At 37.8% G+C, this 22,578-nt stretch overlaps 1 protein-coding gene across 1 annotated transcript in view; it reads right to left on the reverse strand.

Annotated features, from left to right (window-relative positions):
* The window catches only part of dtx1 (deltex 1, E3 ubiquitin ligase), a 49,149-nt gene that overhangs the window by 14,243 nt on the left and 12,328 nt on the right, over positions 1 to 22,578 (reverse strand). Inside the window, exons 2-3 of the mRNA XM_056238282.1 lie at positions 13,337 to 14,045; positions 603 to 664 (exon numbers count right to left, since the gene is read on the reverse strand). Of these exons, the coding sequence (XP_056094257.1) occupies positions 603 to 664; positions 13,337 to 14,045 (771 nt within the window). The remainder of the gene's footprint in view (positions 1 to 602; positions 665 to 13,336; positions 14,046 to 22,578) is intronic.

A 22,578-nucleotide genomic window follows, 5' to 3' on the forward strand; every position in this document is an offset into this window, starting at 1 on the left:
TAAAACAAAATAAAAATTATAAAGATTAAACCATTTTTATAAACCTTTGTACAGAGCTAATCTGTTTACTTCCTAAATTAAAATTTAAATAATAATAATAATAATATATTAGGGCTGTCAAACAAATAATCACGATTAATCGCATCCAAAATAAAAGTTTGTGTTTTACATAATATATGTGTGTGTACTGTGTATAATTATTTTGTATATAAATGCACACATGTATATATTTAAGAAAAATATGTTATTTATATATAAAATGTTTATATTTATATAAAATATACATTATATATAGGCGTTTGACAGCCCTAATATATACACATACCTTAGTACAGAGTTAAGCTGTTTACTTGCAAAATAAAACAAAATAAAAATTATAAAGATTAAACAATTTTTATAAACCCAGTTTGAACAGAGCTAATCTGTTTACTTCTTAAATAAAAAAAAAAAAATAATAATAATAATAATAAACATATATATATATATATATATACACATACTTTTGTACAGAGTTAAGCTGTTTACTTGCAAAATATGAAAATAAAATAATAAAAGTTTTGTTATTTGTACACTAAACTGAGTTAAATGTTCTGGTGTTGTACCTGCTAGGGCCGGGTGGACGGGTCCCGGTCCAGTGAGATTCTTCACAGGGAGTGCAGGAACCCTGAGAACAACAGACATCAACACAGTCAATGATGCATTTCCACTGAAACATTTGCAGCTGATGTACAATAAGAGACCATCCAACCCTCTGATGATGAGAAATGAACATGCGTCCAAAATACTTGGGACTAAAACAGCCTAAAACTCACACGCTTCCTCATCCGCTCATGCCAGTGGAACCATCCAATCAAATTAAGTTCTGAACGGACCAATCAGCATCCAGTGAGAAACACCGTGAGAAAAACAAGTAAGAAACACCGACGCCTCCATCAGATCACACACACATGTGAACTACAGAATATCTGTTCATCTGAATATCGTCTTAATTATATCAGCGGGGGGGAAGACGCGTCATTACAGCTTATCGGATCACACGAGGAACAAAAACTAATTAATAAAGCACCGAAAATGAGACTTTCATCCCTGAGGAGAGAAGATCAGCCTATCCAGCACATAAACAGGCATTCATCTCAAATCAAGTGAATCTCGCTGCTGTTTACTTAAAGGCCCAGATATCTTTTAGGCACGGTACAAAATCAAAAACTAGTTTGAATTTCTAATCATATTTCAGCTATAAATGCAGCATCGTCATCATCGCTCTCTATCTGGTTTCATTTCTCTTGTTCACACTGATTAGATCTAGTGGCTGAAACGACATGCTATTCTAGGATGCAGGGTTATTATAGTGTTTTTATTATTCTTGTGCAGAATTAAAATAAAAAAAAATACAAATATTAATTAAAACTAAAATGGCATCTCAATTATATTAAAGTGACACTGCTAGGATGTTGTGGGTGGTTGCCAAGGTGTTGCTATGTGGCTGCATTGGAATGATAATTATTTAGAACCAGGCCGCTTCAGTCTGTTCACGTTCATGAATAGTTTTCATAGATAAATAAACAATATAACAAATGGTTACTCTAAACTCCAGGTTGTACAAAAAAAAAAAAAAAGCAGAGAGCACATCAACACTGAAATGATCCCTAAAAACACTGCAGTGGCTTGAGACTCTTTGGTATATTATATATATACACTCACCGGCCACTTTATTAGGTACCCCATGCTAGTAACGGGTTGGACCCCCTTTTGCCTTCAGAACTGCCTCAATTCTTCGTGGCATAGATTCAACAAGGTGCTGGAAGCATTCCTCAGGGAGTTTGGTCCATATTGACATGATGGCATCACACAGTTGCCGCAGATTTGTCGGCTGCACATCCATGATGCGAATCTCCCGTTCCACCACATCCCAAAGATGCTCTATTGGGTTGAGATCTGGTGACTGTGGAGGCCATTTTAGTACAGTGAACTCATTGTCATGTTCAAGAAACCAATTTGAAATGATTAGAGCTTTGTGACATGGTGGAAGTAGCCATCAGAGGATGGGTACATGGTGGCCATAAAGGGATGGACATGGTCAGAAACAATGCTCAGGTAGGCCGTGGCATTTAAACGATGCCCAATTGGCACTAAGGGGCCTAAAGTGTGCCAGGAAAACATCCCCCACACCATTACACCACCACCACCAGCCTGCACAGTGGTAACAAGGCATGATGGTTCCATGTTCTCATTCTGTTTACGCCAAATTCTGCCTCTAACATCTGAATGTCTCAACAGAAATCGAGACTCATCAGACCAGGCAACATTTTTCCAGTCTTCAACTGTTCAATTTTGGTGAGCTCTTGCAAATTGTAGCCTCTTTTTCCTATTTGTAGTGGAGATGAGTGGTACCCGGTGGAGTCTTCTGCTGTTGTAGCCCATCCGCCTCAAGGTTGTGCGTGTTGTGGCTTCACAAATGCTTTGCTGCATACCTCGGTTGTAACGAGTGGTTATTTCAGTCACTGTTGCCCTTCTATCAGCTCGAACCAGTCTGGCCATTCTCCTCTGACCTCTGGCATCAACAAGGCATTTCCGCCCACAGAACTGCCGCTCACTGGATGTTTTTTCTTTTTCGGACCATTCTCTGTAAACCCTAGAGATGGTTGTGCGTGAAAATCCCAGTAGATTAGCAGTTTCTGAAATACTCAGACCAGCCCTTCTGGCACCAACAATCATGCCACGTTCAAAGTCACTCAAATCACCTTTCTTCCCCATACTGATGCTCGGTTTGAACTGCAGGAGATTGTCTTGACCATGTCTACATGCCTAAATGCACTGAGTTGCCGCCATGTGATTGGCTGCTTAGAAATTAAGTGTTAACGAGCAGTTGGACAGGTGTACCTAATAAAGTGGCCGGTGAGTGTATATATATATACACTACCGTTAAAAAATTTGGGGTCGGTACGATTTTAAATACTTTTTAAAGAATTCTCTTCTGCTAACCATGGCTGCGCTTATTTGATTAAAAATACAACAAAAATCAGTTATAGTATTAAATATTATTCCAGTGTAAATCAGCTGTTTTCTGTGTGAATATATAGTAAAGTGTAATTTATTCCTGTGATCAAAGCTGAATTTTCAGCATCACCAGTGTCAGTGTCTTCAGTGTCAAATGATCCTTCACAAATCAGTATAATATGAGGATTTGATGCTCAAGAAACATTTATTATTATTATCAATGTTGAAACAGTTGTTGGTCTGTCAGGTGTACAGTTTTTTTTTTTTAGGATTCTTTGATGAATAGGAAGTTCAAAAGAACAGCATTTGTTTGAAATAGAATCTTTTGTAACATTATAAATGTCTTTACTGTCCTTGATAAATAAAAGTATTGATTTCTTTCCTCCAAAAAATAAAAATAAAATTCTCACTGACCCCAAACTTGTGAACGGTAGTGTATATATACATACAATGATACTGAATGTTTAACAATGGTATTTTAAAACTACAAAGTACTTCAATTAGCCTGCAGGTCATCAATAAATGTAATTAAAAAAAATATATATATATATATATAAACTCAATAGAAATCATAATATAAAATATTAAAAAACATAAAATAAAATATGATTTTGCTCAACTGGTCTATATGTTAAAGGGATAGTTCACTTTGAAATTAATTTTTGGTATGTTTTAGCTTACCTCAAGGGCATCCAAGATGTAGGTGTCTTTGTTTCCGCAGTAGTTTCAATTTTGATATTTTTAGGTCAAACCGTTCTTGTCTGTCAGTCATATAATGCAGGTCTATGGTCACCACCTCAAAGAGCAGCACAGAGAAGTCCAAATTAAACATGATTTAATGACTCTTAAATGTAAGTACACATTGATGGCCTAAGACACGAAACGAGCGGTTTGTGTGAGAAAACGAACAGTATTTATATCGTTTTTACCTCTTGTAACCACAGCCACGTCCAAGTGATCTGAGGGCGCGGGCGCTTCGGTCTGCGCAAGCGCCGGAAGTGATCTCTCGCGCGTGTACGTCACTCATACAATTGTTTTATTTTATTATTTTAATTGTTTTCTTTTACGACGGTTTAAACATCCCGGATAAGCGCAAATTAGTACCATTTTAATTAGCCGTCTTACCTACAATCTCTGTTCTGTGTAAACAATGAGTGACGTACACGTGCGAGAGATCATTGCCCAGACCGAAGCGCCCGCGCCCTCAGATCACTTGGACGTGGCTGTGGTTACAAGAGGTAAAAACGATATAAATACTGTTCGTTTTCTCACACAAACCGCTCGTTTCTTGTCTTAGGCCATCAATGTGTACTTACATTTACGAGTCATTAAATCATGTTTAATTTGGACTTCTCTGTGCATGCTCTTTGAGGTGGTGACCATAGACCTGCATTATATGACTGACAGACAACAACGGCTTGACCTAAAAATATCAAAATTGAAACTACTGCGGAAACAAAGACACCTACATCTTGGATGCCCTTGAGGTAAGCTAAAACATACCAAAAATTAATTTGAAAGTGAACTATAAATTTTTAAGATGAATTGAATTATTACATTACTCAAATAAAATAATAAAATAAAATATCTTCTCAATTAGCCTATAGATCATTTAATAAATGGGATTAATACATAACTCAATGACTTAATAAAATAAAATAATTTTTTTTAAATATACATAAAATAAAATAAAGAATGAAATAAAATAAATTCCACTTAATTGGACTATACCTTAGATAAATAGTTAATATATTTGAAATTGCACATCTGATAAAGGAATTATTAGCCTACATGAATTAAATTAAATAAAACCCTTTGTACAGGGTTAAGCTGTTTACTTCTTGTTTACATTCAAATAAAACAAAATGAACCATTTCTATACGCCTGCATCCAGAGTTAAGCAGTTTACTGGAGTAAAACCGAGCGTGTCATATCACTACGCGTCGCACTCGTCTCCATCATGTCTCATCTCTCCTCTGTTACAGATCTCAAACTCTTTCGAGATCGAGCCGAACCAACATGAGAACGATCCTACCGTCTGTCCTCCACCGAGTCTTCATCCGCATCCATCATCTCTCCTCTCTCATTAAACACACACACTTCCTCTTCTGATCTCACACTCGCTCACAGGAAGTAAAACAGGAAGTCAGTCGTTGAGTTGAATAGAACTACGAAACCGTTAGTGTTTGTATATTAAGTAAGCCAAAAACAACACTGAAATGGGTCAGAAAACGAACCTGTGTCAAATACCCTTACTAAATGATTACAGATATATCTGAATTACAACATAACAATATGAATCATACATAGGCCTATATTCATAATTAAAGGGATGTTCATAATGGCACTAAACTATGAATTCAGATTGAATGATTCTGCTCAACTCTATTCAAGTGTGTGTGTGTGTGTGTGTGTGTGTGTGTGTGTGTGTGTGTGTGTGTGTGTGTGTGTGTGTGTGTGTGTGTGTGTGTGTGTGTGTGTGTGTGTGTGTGTGTGTGTGTGTGTGTGTGTGTGTGTGTGTGGAAGCTCTGCATATGTAGGCGCCAGCGCAATCACTTGCATCTAACTTAAAATACTCCGTCACATTTGGGGCCGGTTTCACAAAGCTATTTTAGACCGGTCTATAGTGTTAGACAAGTCTAAACTTTGCTCATAGACTAGTCTAATGCAAGTTAGACTGTTTCACAAAAATAAAGACTGACTTAATTTAGACCAGTAAAATTAGACACCTTTCCCCCAGGCTAACTTAGGACTAAAGGCCCTTTCACACCGGACGCGTGACGAAAAAGCGAAACGGAAAAGCGAATAGTTCGCGTCAAAACCATTCACATCAGCCGCGACGCGAATTTGCGACGGTCAGAGCTTCAACATTGCAAAACTTTTGCGCCGACAGCTGAGAAAACACGGACACTTCATCATCATCATCATCCTGAAAACAAGCTCTTCGTTTTCTTTATAAAGACAGAAAAGAAGGTTGTGTGTGCACCCAATCTTAAAGAACAGAGCGTCTGAAGGGGAGTATGCTAATCTTGTAAAGGAGCTAAAACTTTGCCACAAAGAACCGGCCAAAGTAAGGATTATGCATTAAACATTTGAATTGTTTATTAATAAACTACTGTTTTCTGTCAGTTTTCGGTATGAGACGCGCTCCAGTTCACGCGCCGGCGCCTCCGTGTCCTCATTATATTGTCTACTATAGGCTATTTGCTTCTTATTCCTATTAATCCAGGCAATTTGTTGATGAAACATTGATTAAAATTAAGATACAATTTATACAAAACGAAATTCACTTTAAAGAAAGGCTTTCTACAAAACAAAACTTAATAACTGGTCAAAATTATGTCTGACCCATTCCAAATGTTTTCGATATATTGGGCATCTTATGATCCTTATACTCATCTCATGCGGTTCCCTTTTCATATAGATCATCAACATAGATTAAATTAAAAAAATAGCATTATATTATTTAAACGTATATATGAAACGTATGTTTTGTTTGAGTTTTTTTAACTTACATAGGTCTATTTAAGCGTCACCCCGCTCTGCTTTATTTACGCACATGCTCTGGTGTGTGGCCTATACATGCATGCAGAAATAATATGAAACACACAACCATGAATGTTGAAAATATTCCAAATCAATTATTTCCCTCCTAGTCAAAAATATTATAAATCATCAGCACGCACTTCATCAACTCACCGGAGACACCAACTATCCCAGCTATTTTATCCCATGCCTCGTTCTTTTGCTGGTAAGAAACACGTCATGTCATAAATGATGGGTATGCGTGCGTTGAGATGCGGAATAGGCAATATAAAAATGCTGTCATTATAAAAGGTTTCTAGTTTCAATGTATTGCTTGTTTTTAGTTTACATTTCATGTTGTGACACTTCTCTTCTCTCGCACATAATGCTGCCAGGTCAGAGCGGCCAAAGCGTCAAGCTTCGCCTTTGTTTCCTTGTATGTGATTGGCTGAAGCCTTTTCTGTCGCCGCAAAAGTAAAAAAAAATCGACATCGAAGCGAAAAAAATAAAACTCGTTTTTTCGCCGCAGCACATTCGCGTTCAGTGTGGAAGCACTCATTACACAAACAGCTGATCAAAAAATAAAACTATCGCGCGAATTGTTTGTGCGTCAAAATCGCGTCCAGTGTGAAAGGACCTTTAGACTCTGTTACCTTGGCAACCAGCAGTAACAATCAGTTACACTACAAACAGCCGAAAGAAAACATCGGCGACTGTCCACCATATACAGTATATTCATCACCATTTCAGTGTCTTTAAGTTTCTCTTGGGGTCCTCCTCCCGTTTTTGGATATTTCCTCTTAAATATTTCTTTTTTGGCATCTTGTACCATGTTTTTGTATCTTTTCTGTACGTCTTTAACGCTCCGCTCAACGGTCGGATTAACTGTCATTACAATCTTTGTCCAAATTAAACATTTCTTCTTGTTATTACATTGTCCGCTAAATTTCTCAAGTAAAATGTCCTTGTAACTGCTAAACTCCTCCAACACACACATATTTTCCGCTGGGGTAAACTGCACCGAGCGGTTGAATGCGCTGACTCGATCCGCCATGTTTTTTGTTTTGAAAAGTGTCTTATTTTACCCAGAATGCATTGCAGTGTAGTCCTACTTAAGATAGTCAGATAAGCATAGATATCCATAATGTCTTACGGCGGAGTCTCTATCGTCATCACCGGCGGCCATCTTGTCACAGGCAAGCTTTCTGGCGGGCTCTGTGGTGCCTGATGTAAGATGAGTGATCGGCACGAACACAAATACTCTTATCTCGTCGAAATCTTGACGGATTTACAAACGGTTTGGTTTCTTACAAACGTTATTAACGTGGCTATAATTCTAGATGATTATTTATTGATACACTTATTATTCATAAGTGTGCAGTGTCATAACTACATCTCTGACGTTAATAACAAACCAAACCGTTTGAAAATCGGTAGAAAATTGAGCAAGTTATGGTTATTTAAAAAGTACATGCACCATTAAAACACAATGTTATGAGTGAGCGAGCTGCCTGTGGCAAGATGGCCGCCAGTGCGGACGTCGACCTCCATTGGCCAGCATCGCGGACGAGACATCTAGCCTTTATTATGGATATCTATGGTCTTAAGTGCTTTGTGCAACGGTCTGATTTAGATGTCTATCTGAAGTCTGACTATATACTATATCTAACCGGCCCTTGGTCTTATACATGGTCTTACATTAAGAGTAGCAAATATACGTCATTTGAAACTGACGAATCGTATTTGTGTGCACTCACAATAACTACACACTGCCGCCTCGGCCTCTGCATAACCCCGAAACTCAGCATGAAGTGAGAAACACATCTATCGAAAACTTCAGCATCTATTCTAAACGAACCGATTCAAATGGAAAACAATAATTCTCAGGTTATGTTACGAAACGTGCGTAAAGATGAGTGCCCTTGTGCGGAGAGATGACGAGTCAGCATCGTCGGCTTCATCACTGCAGACGAGAACACAGAAAACACCAGTTTATCTAGAAACGATTCACATGTTCACAGTCTCCTTGCGGTATATTCACGACTCATTCATAATCATTAGTTCTGCCGGTGCGCTGTGGCAAGCTTTATGCGTGTGTTTGAGCGCTCATTAGGCTATGTACAGTATAGGCAATTAAAGGCTCATTGTTATGATTTGGCTTATTAATATACATATGCGATTAGACGACTAATCGCTTAAACGAACGACTTCTAGTCAAGTAGAAAAATCTTTAGTCGAGGGAAGCCCTATTGATTACATTATGATGAGAACATAACACAACATAATATCATAACGCAACATAACATAACATACTGTAACACAACATAATATAACATACTGTAACACAACACAACGTAACATACTGTAACACAACACAACATAACATACTGTAACAACACAACGTAACATACTGTAACACAACAAACACAACACAACGTAACATACTGTAACACAACACAACATAACATACTGTAACACAACATAATATAACATAACATACTGTAACAACACAACATACTGTAACACAACATACTGTAACAACACAACATACTGTAACAACACAACACAACACAACATACTGTAAAACACAATATAACATACTGTACCACAACATAACATACTGCAACACAACACAACATACTGCAACACAACACAACATACTGTAACGCAACGTAAAATACTGTAACACAACATAACATACTGTAAAACACAATATAACATACTGCAACACAACACAACATACTGTAACACAACACAACATACTGTAACACAACACAACATACTGTAACGCAACGTAAAATACTGTAACACAACATAACATACTGTAACACAACATACTGTAACACAACACAACGTAACATACTGTAACACAACAAACACAACACAACGTAACATACTGTAACACAACACAACATAACATACTGTAACACAACACAACGTAACATACTGTAACACAACAAACACAACACAACGTAACATACTGTAACACAACACAACATAACATACTGTAACAACACAACGTAACATACTGTAACACAACAAACACAACACAACGTAACATACTGTAACACAACACAACGTAACATACTGTAACACAACATAATATAACATAACATACTGTAACAACACAACATACTGTAACACAACATACTGTAACAACACAACATACTGTAACAACACAACACAACATACTGTAAAACACAATATAACATACTGTACCACAACATAACATACTGCAACACAACACAACATACTGCAACACAACACAACATACTGTAACACAACACAACATACTGTAACACAACACAACATACTGTAACGCAACGTAAAATACTGTAACACAACATAACATACTGTAACACAACACAACATATAACGCAACATAACATACTGTATCACAACAAACACAACATAACATACTGTAACAACATACAGTAACACCACAACATAAACTGTACCACAACATAACATACTGTAACACAACTAACGCAAAAAAACACAACATAACGCATAACACAACACACTATAACACAACATAACACAACACGACATAAGATACTGTAACAACACACACAACACACTGTAACACAACACAACACAACATAACATACTGTAACACAACATAACATACTGTAACACAACATAACATACTGCAACACAACACACCATACTGTAACACAACATAACATACTGTAACACAACATAACATACTGTACCACAACACAACATACTGTAACACAACACAACATACTGTAATGCAAGGTAACATACTGTAACAACACAACATATAACGCAACATAACATACTGTACTACAACACAACATACTGTAACACAACACAACATATAACGCAACATAACATACTGTACCACAACATAACATACTGTAACACAACACAACATATAACGCAACATAACTTACTGTACCACAACACAACATACTGTAACACAACACAACATACTGTAACACAACACAACATACTGTAACACAACATAACATACTGTAACACAACATAACATATAACGCAACATAACATACTGTAACACAACACAACATATAACGCAACATAACATACTGTACCACAACAAACACAACATAACATACTGTAACAACATACAGTAACACCACAACATAAACTGTACCACAACATAACATACTGTAACACAACTAACGCAAAAAAAAACACAACATAACGCATAACACAACACACTATAACACAACATAACACAACACGACATAAGATACTGTAACAACACACTGTAACACAACACAACACGACATAACACACTGTAACACAACACAACAGAACACAACAAAAAAATTATTTTGCTCAATTGGCCTATTGATTACGTTATGAATAATGAATCATGTTAGGGTTAAATGTACATCTGATCCATGGAATTATTAAATAATGACGAAAAGAAAAGAAAAGAAAAGATAAAATGATGATATGATAAGATAAGATCAAATATGCCAGATGCCCTGATTCTAACGGGTCTCACATTAATTTTTAACTTCAAAATAAAAACATGTGTTACTATACAAAACTAAATGAATTACTGCATTCACAAAGCTCACATTAACCAACAGACATGAAAACATTAATAATATGCAAAATAAAATAAATACACAGATCACTGACACACACTAACCTCAACTCTTCAGAGGAACTAATCTCACAAACGTTTATGTTCAGAGAAAAGTGAAGATTAATGAGAACAGAAACCATTGAATAAATGAGTAGAGTTGACATTTGCAGTGAAGAGTAAACCTGAACACTGGCGTGTGTGTGTGTGTGTGTGTGTGTGTGTGTGTGTGTCATCAGCATCTGTCCGACTCTGCCCTCTAGTGGCGGTGCAGAACACACACCACTTCCTTCTGAACATCACAACCAGCCAAAAAACAACTGTACCCGTATTTTGATACTTTTCTTTTGATCCTGTTATTAATATGGGATATGAATTGTCTGTATCTGCAATAGAGTCGTACACACGCTGCACGTACAATAAAGATCTGCTTCATTGCTGATAGATTTCCTAAAAGGGATTGCAGGTACAAATCACTTCATCTGATGCTCTTTTTGTTCTGTTTTAAAAGTATCCTGGTATTATTTCAATGTAGAAACTGTTCAGTGTGAGTGAACTGAGCGAATGAATCAAACTGAGCCGTTTGAAGAGTTCAAAAGTGATTCATTCGCGAATATGGCATCGTCTGATTCTTAACAGCTGATTACACTGCAAAAAAAAGAGTTTCTAGCTTAGTATTTTTGTCTTTTTCCACTACAAATATCTAAACATTTATCAAGTCATTTTGCTTGTCAAGGATATGTATCTTGATTTAAGAATTTTTAGATATTTGTACTGGAATATAAGACAAAGATACTGAGGAGGAAGAACATGAAACACAACATGATTGCTGGAATATTGTCCGGGAAAATGATTCTCAGGTTGTATATCTTCATTGTCAGACAAGGATTTATCAGTATTTATTATTCACGAGGGGTAAACGCCGACGTAAAAAGGGTCAAAATAGTTTCAGACGGATAGTGAAACTTGTTTATTAGCCAGACCTCATGATTTCAGTGGTAGTGAATAGACAATGTAATTGCATTAGTATGAAAACCTATGAGAGATGTTCACTGAAGCTGTTCTGAGTCTGTGTGTGTGTGTGTGTGTGTGTTCATGTCACACAGCTGAGAGATCGACAGCGGTGTTCACTGCACGTGATGTTTGTTTATACCACGCTATCTGGGTGTGTGTGTGGGTGTGTGTGTGCGTGTGTGTGTGTGTGTGTGTGTGAGAACCACGCTCATCCTGTGTGTGGAACCGCTCGCCTGGGAACAATGCAAACTTATCTGTCTTTACACTCTTTCTCTCTCGCTTTCTCTTCGTCTCTGCGCTGCTCTGTGTTTCTGCTGAAGTGTGTTTGTGGGTTCAGAGATGTGGTTTCATCGCAACTTCACATTTCCTAGGATTTACACCCCTTCAGTAGTGTGTGTGTGTGTGTGTGTGTGTGTGTGTCTCTGCTGAGGCTCCGTTTTGCCTTGATCCATTATTCATCTTCCCCCTGTGTATCACAGCCTGGATGGCAAACGATTCACACAAACACACACACACACACACACACACTCGCATGCGGTTTAACTCGACCAAAGACACACTCAAACAATGATTTTCACACGCTCAGAGGAAAGGACAAGATTTATACATGCATTACAGCAGCAATGCGTGTGAGTGTGTGTGCGTGTGTATGTGAGAGAGAGAGAGAGAAAGAGAATGTGTGTGTGTTTCACAGTGTGTTTGACTGATTCACTGTCACAGTGCTAAAGGACACTATTGATTATTTCCCTGTTCAAGGCATTCAATCTCTACAAAACTGAATAGCATCAATAAACAAAGAAAAGTGATGCAAAAAGACTGCAAACAGCTCAAAATAAAGATATTAAAATGAATCATACATAAACCTTTCTATCTATCAATAGAAAGAATGATAGAATGATAGATAGAACAATCGAACGAACGATAGATAGAACAATTGAACGATAGATAGATAGAGATAGATAGATAGATAGATAGATAGATAGATAGATAGATAGATAGAACAATTGAAAGATAGATAGAATGATAGAACGATAGATAGAACGACAGAACAATAGATAGATAGATAGATAGATAGATAGATAGATAGATAGATAGATAGATAGATAGATAGATAGATAGATAGATAGATAGATAGATAGATAGATAGATAGATAGATAGATAGATAGATAGATAGATAGATAGATGGATAGATAAATAGATAGATAATCTCTTACCCTGGGGGAATGGATCCTCTGCTCGTCGTCACCGTGATCCGCTGCGTTCCCGGCCGGTTCAGATTATTCTGGCCGTTAATAGTAAGCGTGTGATTGGTGGGAAGCGTCACGAGCGCAGGAACACACGAGAAACTCCCCCCGTTCATCTCCATCTTCCCACCTCCACCTCCACCGACCTTTATGTTGTTATGGTGTCCCCTAGCAACAGTCGTCGTGGGCGACCAGAGGGAGGAGCCAGCGAAGGTGTTGCTCTGCCTGACGACCGCAGTCGCCGGGTCCGCCCCGTAGAGTCGCCGTCTCTGTTGCAGAGCCAAGATGGCGTTTGACGCGGCCCGTGTGCTGTGGACCAGCATGCATTGCTGGCATGTGCACGGGGTTCCCGAGTTGGTGCCCACGGGCCAGGACTGGGATTTGGGGATTGATCCGGCGATTAGCGGATACGCGAGGTCCATCCGCCGACGAATGCGCCGCTTTCTCTGACTCTGCCGGTTGGTTTGGGACATCCCGTCGAAGTCCACCAGGTAGCAGAAGCCCAGCGAGCTCAGGTCCAGCCAGGGGTGCTGCTTCTCGTACGCGTTCTGGATGCTCACGCACAACTCCATGTCATAAGGAGTCCAGGATCCACAGTCGTTTTCCCATTCCCACACGATGCCCTTTCCCGGAGACGAGGACGGGTCGTAGAAATTGCGCTGGACGGGACGCATTGTGCCTGTAAGAAGAAAGAGAGAGAGAACTGATGAAGAACTAATACAGTGAATAATGCAGTGTGAGATAAAAGCATCTGCCAAATGCAGTAAAATATCGATGTAAAAAACTTTACTCATTTATCATCCTGTTCTCACTTAGCAAAACACGTCTCGTTTTCCAGCACAAACGTCTAAACATTCTTAAACCAAGATACATTTCCTGGAGAAGCAAGATGACTGAAGATATTAAGACTTGTTTAAAAAGTCCCCCTGTGGTGAGAATCCAGCTTTTTAATGTTGTTTATATGTCTATGTGGTGTTTTTAATACGCTTTAAGACACACATGTGTAAGTTCATAAGTCGACAGCATTGCTGAGTATTTTCTCCTTAAAACTGCAGTGAACGAAAGACAGTCTCAAAAACACGGTTTGAAATCGCTGGTGTTTCTGACGTCACAAACGACCTTGTAACCAATCAGATCAACGTGTGATCGTCAACCAGTGGATCTCTGAGCTGAGGGAGTGAGTGGAGGCGGGGCTCATTTGCATATTCATAGAACCGCACATACTAAATGAGGCGAGGGTGTCGAGTTACATTCAAGATATTTTAAGGCATTTCAAGGTAAAAAAGTAAAAAAAATGTAATTTTGGTGATCATAGATGAGCTTAAAGAGATACAATTATTGACTACAGGGGGACTTTAATGAAAAATGTATCTAAATTAAGTGAGTTTGTGGCTAAAACAAAAACAATTATTTGTCAGTGGGGTCAGAAAAATAAACTTAATTCATAGGGAAAACAAGATTATTTTTCTGATCCAATTGGCAGATAATTTTTCATGTTTTAAGCATAAATAATTTTTATATCAAGCAAGTCATTCATTTTGCTTCTCCAGTAAATGCGTCTTGATTTAAGAATGTTTAGATATTTATAACAAGCGATTGCTTTGTGTACGTTTGGTCAAAAATGTTTCAGTTTCTGAGGCCCTGGGATTTTCATTTTTCAGAAATGACACACTGCAGCTTTAAACTGAGAATCAATCAAATTATTTGCAATCTACTCGTCTCATTGTACAATTATATATTACAGTTGAATCATGAGCTTTCTAAGATGAGAGTTTGATAAGAAGCTCCAGACCGGATGGATGTGACGGGAGGAAGATGGGAAGAGGAAGAGGAGAGGTGACACACACACACACACACCAGCATGACTGACCTTGAGTTTCCACAACCCAACCCTGACTCTCCCACCCGGGGCGATAAATCATAACAGCATTACTGACCCGAGGTCAGACCTCAAAGTGTCACATCCTTAAACTGAATCCGAAAAGTTTCGTTAAAGCTGCGAACGTTCGCACCAACAACACACAGCATCTCCCAGTTCCCCATTTACATTATAATTATTGACAGCGTTTGCAGGTGAAGTTTCATACACTTGCTTGTTATTGTAAAGTCTACAAAAAGAGTGTTTGCATGAGTAAAGATGTTGCATTGCGTAGTTTTTATAAAAGTATATCAGAGTCAAACTCTTCAAAATTTCAGCAACCACCCAGAATACCCTAGCAACACCATAGAAACCTCCCAGAACACCCTAGCAACCACCTAGCAACCCCCTAGCAACCACTCAGAATACCCTACTAGCAACCACCCATAACACCATAGCAACCAACAAGAACACCATAGAAACCACCTATCAGCGCCCTAGCAACCACCCAGAATACCCTAGCAACCTCCCAGAACACCCTAGCAACCACCTAGCAACACCCTAGCAACCACTTAGAATACCCTAGCAACCACCCATAACACCATAGCAACCACCAAGAACACCCTAGCAACCACCTAGCAGCGCCCTAGCAACCACCCAGAATACCCTAGCAACACCATAGCAACAACCTAGAACACCCTAGCAACCACCTAGGAACACCTTAGCAACCACCCAGAATACCCTAGCAACCGCCTAGCAACACCATAGCAACCGCCTAGCAACACCATAGCAACCGCCTAGCAATCACCAGAATACCTTAGCAACCAACTGAACACATGAATAAGCCATATCTCAGCACCAGAGCATCATACAAACATGGTTGTTGGCTCGTATGCAACCATGTGCCACACCCTAGCAACCGAGCGACGAGTTTTGCCACTGCAAGCAGCACTTCACATTTTCTTCTGGAAATGTACATTCTAGTTTACATTATAATTATTGACAGCGGTTGCAGGTGAAGTTTCATACACTTGCTTGTTATTGTAAAGTCTACAAAAAGAGTGTTTGCATGAGTAAAGATGTTGCATTACGTAGTTTTTATAAAAGTATATCAGAGTCAAACTCTTCAAAATTTACACGGAGACACTGAAGTCAGTCGATTCGTGATAAATTGTGAAAGTATTATTATACTGATTTGCATATGAAACGGAAGGGAAAACATCACAGAATTAATCAAATCCATCATACCTGGATAGACAGTGAAAAACTGAAGTCTGTTTCAAGAGATGATAACCAGTTAAAACAATATTTCCGAAGAAGTTTGGTTGGAGAGATACGCATGTACTCAGGCTCACAAAGTCGCGGACGCCATTTTGTGGAAGGAATTTCAATGGAAGATCAATAACACCACAAGCTGTGGCTAAAACAAATCCGAATCAATCGAGTCAATGTTGGAGGGGGTGCGGAGAGACAATGGCTACTCACTCACATATATTTTGGCAATGCCAATTGTTAGATAACTTTTGGAAATCCATTTTTACATATATTAATAAAGTATTGAATGTCGAACTGATAAGAGACCCTCTGATAGCAGTTCTAGGGATGAAACCAGTTGTGATACAGCCTGGGAAAACCCAGACATCTTCCGGCAAATTTAGATTTGCTCTGAGAGTTAGTCTGGCAAAGAGCTCCTTCAAGCCCATTTCCAATCCGCCGAAATCGAGGCACCAATCAGAAGCGTCGGGGCGGGCTTTACACGATGACGACAGCGCTGGGATTTTGAAGCAGATTTTGTAGCCTACATTACAAAGATGGATGCCGCCGTCGAACATCACTCGTTCCAATCAGCTATCACATCTGTTTTAAGCGATTTGAACGTTTCCTTTTTGTTAAAAACCGAGCAAAAGAACAACACTCGGAGATGTGTCTCCACCGCTCTGCATACGTCATCTCCTTCATCGCTCTGATTGGGTTTAGGTCTATCCGCGACGTCCGTTGGTGACGCCCCTCTGGAAATGATTTGTCTATGACGCTTTGACAGACCATAACTCAGTTACAACTGAGAATGGTCTGGTTTTAACCAGGGTAGTTGTGATACACAGTAGGAAAAAGATGTATTTATCAGTCCCTCCAGTTTTTCGCGATTCTGCGATCGCTGAATACAACGCAAAATCAACAAAATGTCGCATTTTTTTGCGATCCTGCATAATTCCTAATTTAACCTCAAAATAATCACAAAAATTCAACAAAACATTAAATTATAATCACCTAATTGAAATATCTCTAGTTAATTCAAGTTTCAATGCATTTTTACATGGTTACAGAATAGATGTTGCGCACGCGTGATGTCTGTGAGCGGTCTGTCAAACATGGCGAAAGAAAATGCGTCTCTCCTGCCCTCTCAGCGCCCAGGTTTTCATTAGGCAGTACGGCAAACTTATTAACGCGTTTGACATGATTGAATGACATAACAAAAAGTATGATATGCTCGATGGTACTAAAAAGAATTATTAAAAGCGCAGTATACCGTGAAAGAGAACTAATTTCAGCCAGTCGAGTGACAGTCTGTCTCTGACTGCAAGTGTGTGTGTGTGTGTGTGTGTGTGTGTGTGTGTGTGTGACTGACTGACTGACTGACTGCGTGTCACCGCCTGTCGGCCTAGTTAGAATATTGAATTCTCTTTATAGCGCTTGAACAAATACACATAGCTACAATTACTTCAAAATATTAATCTTGGCAAGTATTTACGTAAAACAATCAGTAATAACTGATTGGGACGTTTGTCATTACTGTAGTAGGTCTTAAAGTGACAGTAACCTAATTTACCTGCTGTTGTTAATGTTAATCAATCAACAACAATAGCCTACAGCACAATTTAAAAAAAAGAATTTGATTAGACCAAATAAACAAGCTTTATGCATTTTGTTTGTGATTTGTGTCATGTATGACTATTGTGCATCTGACATAATACTATTATGGTAAATGTGATATCCTAATTATAAAATATAAAAATCGCAAATTTTTTCACAAATTTCTGGAAATTACCACCACAAAATCAGTCATTTGATCGCAAAAATCACATTAAAAAATCGTGAAATCCTGGAGGGACTGATTTATTACAGATATTACTGGTATAGCAGCAAAGCCAACCCAAGCTTTTATAAATATTACACTATGGAAAAAATTACATATTCGTTGAGATTACAAAGTGAACTTTTTATTGAACTAACAGAACAGAACTAACTCTGATTATAACTGCCAGGGGAACTTGTACACACAACCCATGTTTTGTTTTAAGTTGATGTTTGTTCTGTTCACATTGTTTATTTGAAATGTTGTTAATTAATTTTTATTTCTTCTTTTACTTGTACCTCTGGACATATTCTCCTGTGGACTTGACCATACACGTAAGAGCGTGTGAATGTTATGCTACAGGATATTGTTTCTGAGAGGAAGTAACTGCTGAAGAATATTCAAAATAATAAAAAGAAAAACAATATTTCCAGGAAAACTGAAGCATTTCAATTAGAGACAAAAAACATCCGAATATTTAACATCCCGCCAAATAAAAGTAGTAAAATTATTTAAAATCCACCCATTCATTGCCATATTGTGATATGAACACCAACTAATGTGATTTACATGTTTAAAAAAAGCGAGTTTATTATTGTATCTTATATAACCCATAAATGATAGGATATGGAAATGCGCTGCATAACAAGAATTACAGTCGACTCGACAGATCTCGGCGTTCCTCGTTTCCTGGAACTGCATGACTGGATGAAAGTTTCCCGCAGGACTAATCATGATGCTCTGACTCGACCGGCTCAATGTGACTTACAGCAAGGTCATGTGTGTGTCAACGTGAACATACACACCATACACCATACATAAAGATGCTGTGTGTGTGTTAGTGGAACAACAGTGAACCACTACGATGCATTGGCTGATTAGAGCCGGGTGATATGGACAAAAAAATAAATACTATCACGATTATTAATCAATAGTACGATTTTGAAACAATATTTCCTTTCTCATACTTGCCTGTATCATTTTTTGGAAGCCGGCTTTATTGATGATATTTGCAGGCACTATATATTTGAATAACTCTTGTAAGGTGTGTAGTTCGCAAATTGGTGATTATTGTTCACCTGGTTTCTGGCTCTCTTCCATGTCGTAACGTAAACCTGCTGACGGAAAGATCCTGCGGTTTAGAGATCGCACGTTCGCCTAGAGATTTTATTACGATTTTGATAAATCACACAGCCCTAATTCTGATGAGGTTTTACTTTATTTGGAATATATAGTGATCAGCCTCAGATATACACACACACTCAAACACACACACAAATACACAAATACACACACAAATATACACAAATACACACACACACACACACACACAACTCTCTCTCTCTTTCTCACACAAACACGCACTCACACTCCCTCTCTTGCACACACACACTTACACAGACACTCACACACACACTCTCACACAAACACACACAAATATACACAAATACACACACACATTCTCACTCTCACTCTCATACACACACTCTCTCACACAAACACACACACTCAAATACACACTCTCACTCACTCTCTCATTCACTCTCTCTCTCTCACACACACTCTCTCTCTCTCTCTCTCACACACAGACACACACACACTCTCACACACAAATACACAAAACACTCACACATACACGCACGCACACACACTCTCTCTCTCTCTCTCTCTCTCTCTCTCTCTCTCTCTCTCTCTCACACACACTCTCTCTCACACACACACACTCTCTCTCTTTCTTTCTCTCTCTCTCTGTCTCTCTCTCTCACACACACACACACACACACACACACACACACACACACACTCTCACACACAAATACACAAACACTCACACATACACGCACACACTCTCTCTCTCACACACACACACACACACACACACACAAACAAACACACTAGGATGTTGTGTTCTCTTCCACTGAGACCAACACTTGAACACAGAGTTAAGGAAAACACACACACACACTTTCTCCATGTCCTTCCTGAATGCTCTGGTCACATCCCGTCGGATCCTGCGATGATTTTATCCTCATCTGTCCTCTTCCCTGAACCCAAACCTCACACTTTCCCTTTACACTCGCTCATCCGGCCTCTCGTCCTGTCGGCCCGTGTGTCGTCATCTCGGGCTCGTCTCACGGCTTCATCCGATCGATGTCAGAGTATTCTGGTTAAGACTCGCTCACAGAACATCTGACTGAACGTATATATAGTGATTTCTAGATCTGAAAAGTCAGGTAAATAATAAAAAAAATCTTTTTCATTAATTTTTATACATGTTTTGTACAGTTCAAACATTAGTCTAGTAATGCCAAGCTCTAAAGTACCTGAAAGTAAAACAATATATATTTTAGTAATATATATCGAACGACTGGAAAAGTTGTGTGGCCTTCGAATATTGTTGTATTTTTATATTTGAATATTTGAACATTTTACTAAAGTAAAAAAAAAAAAATAGAAAATAATATTAATTATATGTATTAAACATTTAATAAAGGGCCTTCGCATATTGATGCATTTGTTGCAAATTTAAATTGGAGTGTTCTTACATTTTATTTCTTTATTATTATTACATTTTATTTCTTTATTATTATTATTTATTTGTATCTATTTATTTAATTAACATTTATTTTATTATACGATATATACAATATTATAAAATAATATTAATTATAAATATTACAGACATTTATTATTATTTTAATTCACCCAACAACAACTGAACAATATGTGACGTAGCCCAATTTTACATTAGATTTCTGAATTTCTAGATCTGGAAAAGTCAAGTAAATTAATAAAAATAAATATTTTTCTTGTTATGCAAAGCTCTAAAATATTTTATCAGGTAAAAAAAAAAAAAAAAAGAATTTACTAAGAAATTTACTAATAAAACTCATGGGTCCTTCTAATATTGTTGTAATATATCGGACTGTGTCATCAGATCTGATAATAAACCAGAATTTGCTATATGTTAACAAAGGGAATGTAAAATGACCTTTCAGTTTGGACAAACTCCACATCTGATTTTATCTGAATGCAGATACAAATCACTTCGCCATTGTAACCGATACAGATATTGCTTTGCTCATGTGAACCCTGCGAGGCTGCTAGTTAGCAGAGTTCCTGCAGAGCTTGCAGAAAACAAGGACTTAAAAGACTGTAGCTCTAAGCCATGACTGCAGAGAACCCAAAACACACACACACACACACACACGTGTAGATGCATCGTGACCATCCTGCGCCAAAGGAAGTTGGTACAAAAGTGTCCGCTGCCCCTGTGATGCCCAGTGTGTGAGCGTCAGCGCCGATTATGCCCACTTGACTAAACAGATTCACACAGTATATGATGTACTACAGTAAACTCAGAGGGTACAGTAGATGCTTTGCTGTGATGCAGCTTTTGGTGTCGAGTGTTTCAGATAAGACCACTGTATTTCCTGCAAGAAAAACCCAGAACGCATTCTCTCACACACACACACTCGGTGGAAAACCCCGTGATAAACCAAAGCAGTTCAACACCTCCACTATTCCCACACACTGCATGGGGGCGGAGCCTCTAATCAAACAATCTGGGGGCGGAGCCAGTCCTTTCACTGCATTCAAATCATGTCAGATAAGCAATGAAACAATCATAGTGGAATCAGGGTTAATCTAGTTTACTAAAACCAAAACCATAAAAGACATTGTTGTTACTTGCAATAAAATAAACATTAACTGAAATAAAATAGGCTATAGTTGCCAAGGCAATATTTCTCTTTTCTTTTAGTTTAAGTTCTAAAATAAAAAACAAACAATAAAAAAATAGACATAAAAAAAAAAAACAATATTGCTCAAATATTACAATATTACTAAAATAAATGCAGCATTAAAATTGCTTTAGGCAAACTTTAGTACATGTGTTGCTAAGCAGAACAAACCAGTTTTATTGTATTATCATAATTAATATTTAATATTACTTTTTATTTTAATTTTAGTAAAAGTTTTAGAAACTTTGTTGCATGTATTTGTAATTTTTATTCGATTTTTAAAAAATATATTTGTAGTTTTTTATTCGTTTTTATAAAAGTTTTAGTTATTTTAGCAGTTCAAGTTAATCTAAATGAAAATTAGAGTTTACACTTTTTATATTTTATTTTATTTCAGTTAACGTTTATTTTATTGCATGTAACAAATATGTTTTTTTTTTTTAAATTGGTTTTAGTTTTAGTTAACATTAATAATCTTGCGTCAAACTTCATGCAAGAAAGTAAAATAAGCGTAGGACATGGCGTGTCCTGGCTGATT

The sequence above is a fragment of the Rhinichthys klamathensis genome, unplaced genomic scaffold (assembly GCF_029890125.1).
Source record: "Rhinichthys klamathensis goyatoka isolate OS25496 unplaced genomic scaffold, OSU_Roscu_1.1 h1tg000514l_1, whole genome shotgun sequence".
In the NCBI taxonomy this organism is placed as follows: Eukaryota; Metazoa; Chordata; class Actinopteri; order Cypriniformes; family Leuciscidae; genus Rhinichthys; species Rhinichthys klamathensis.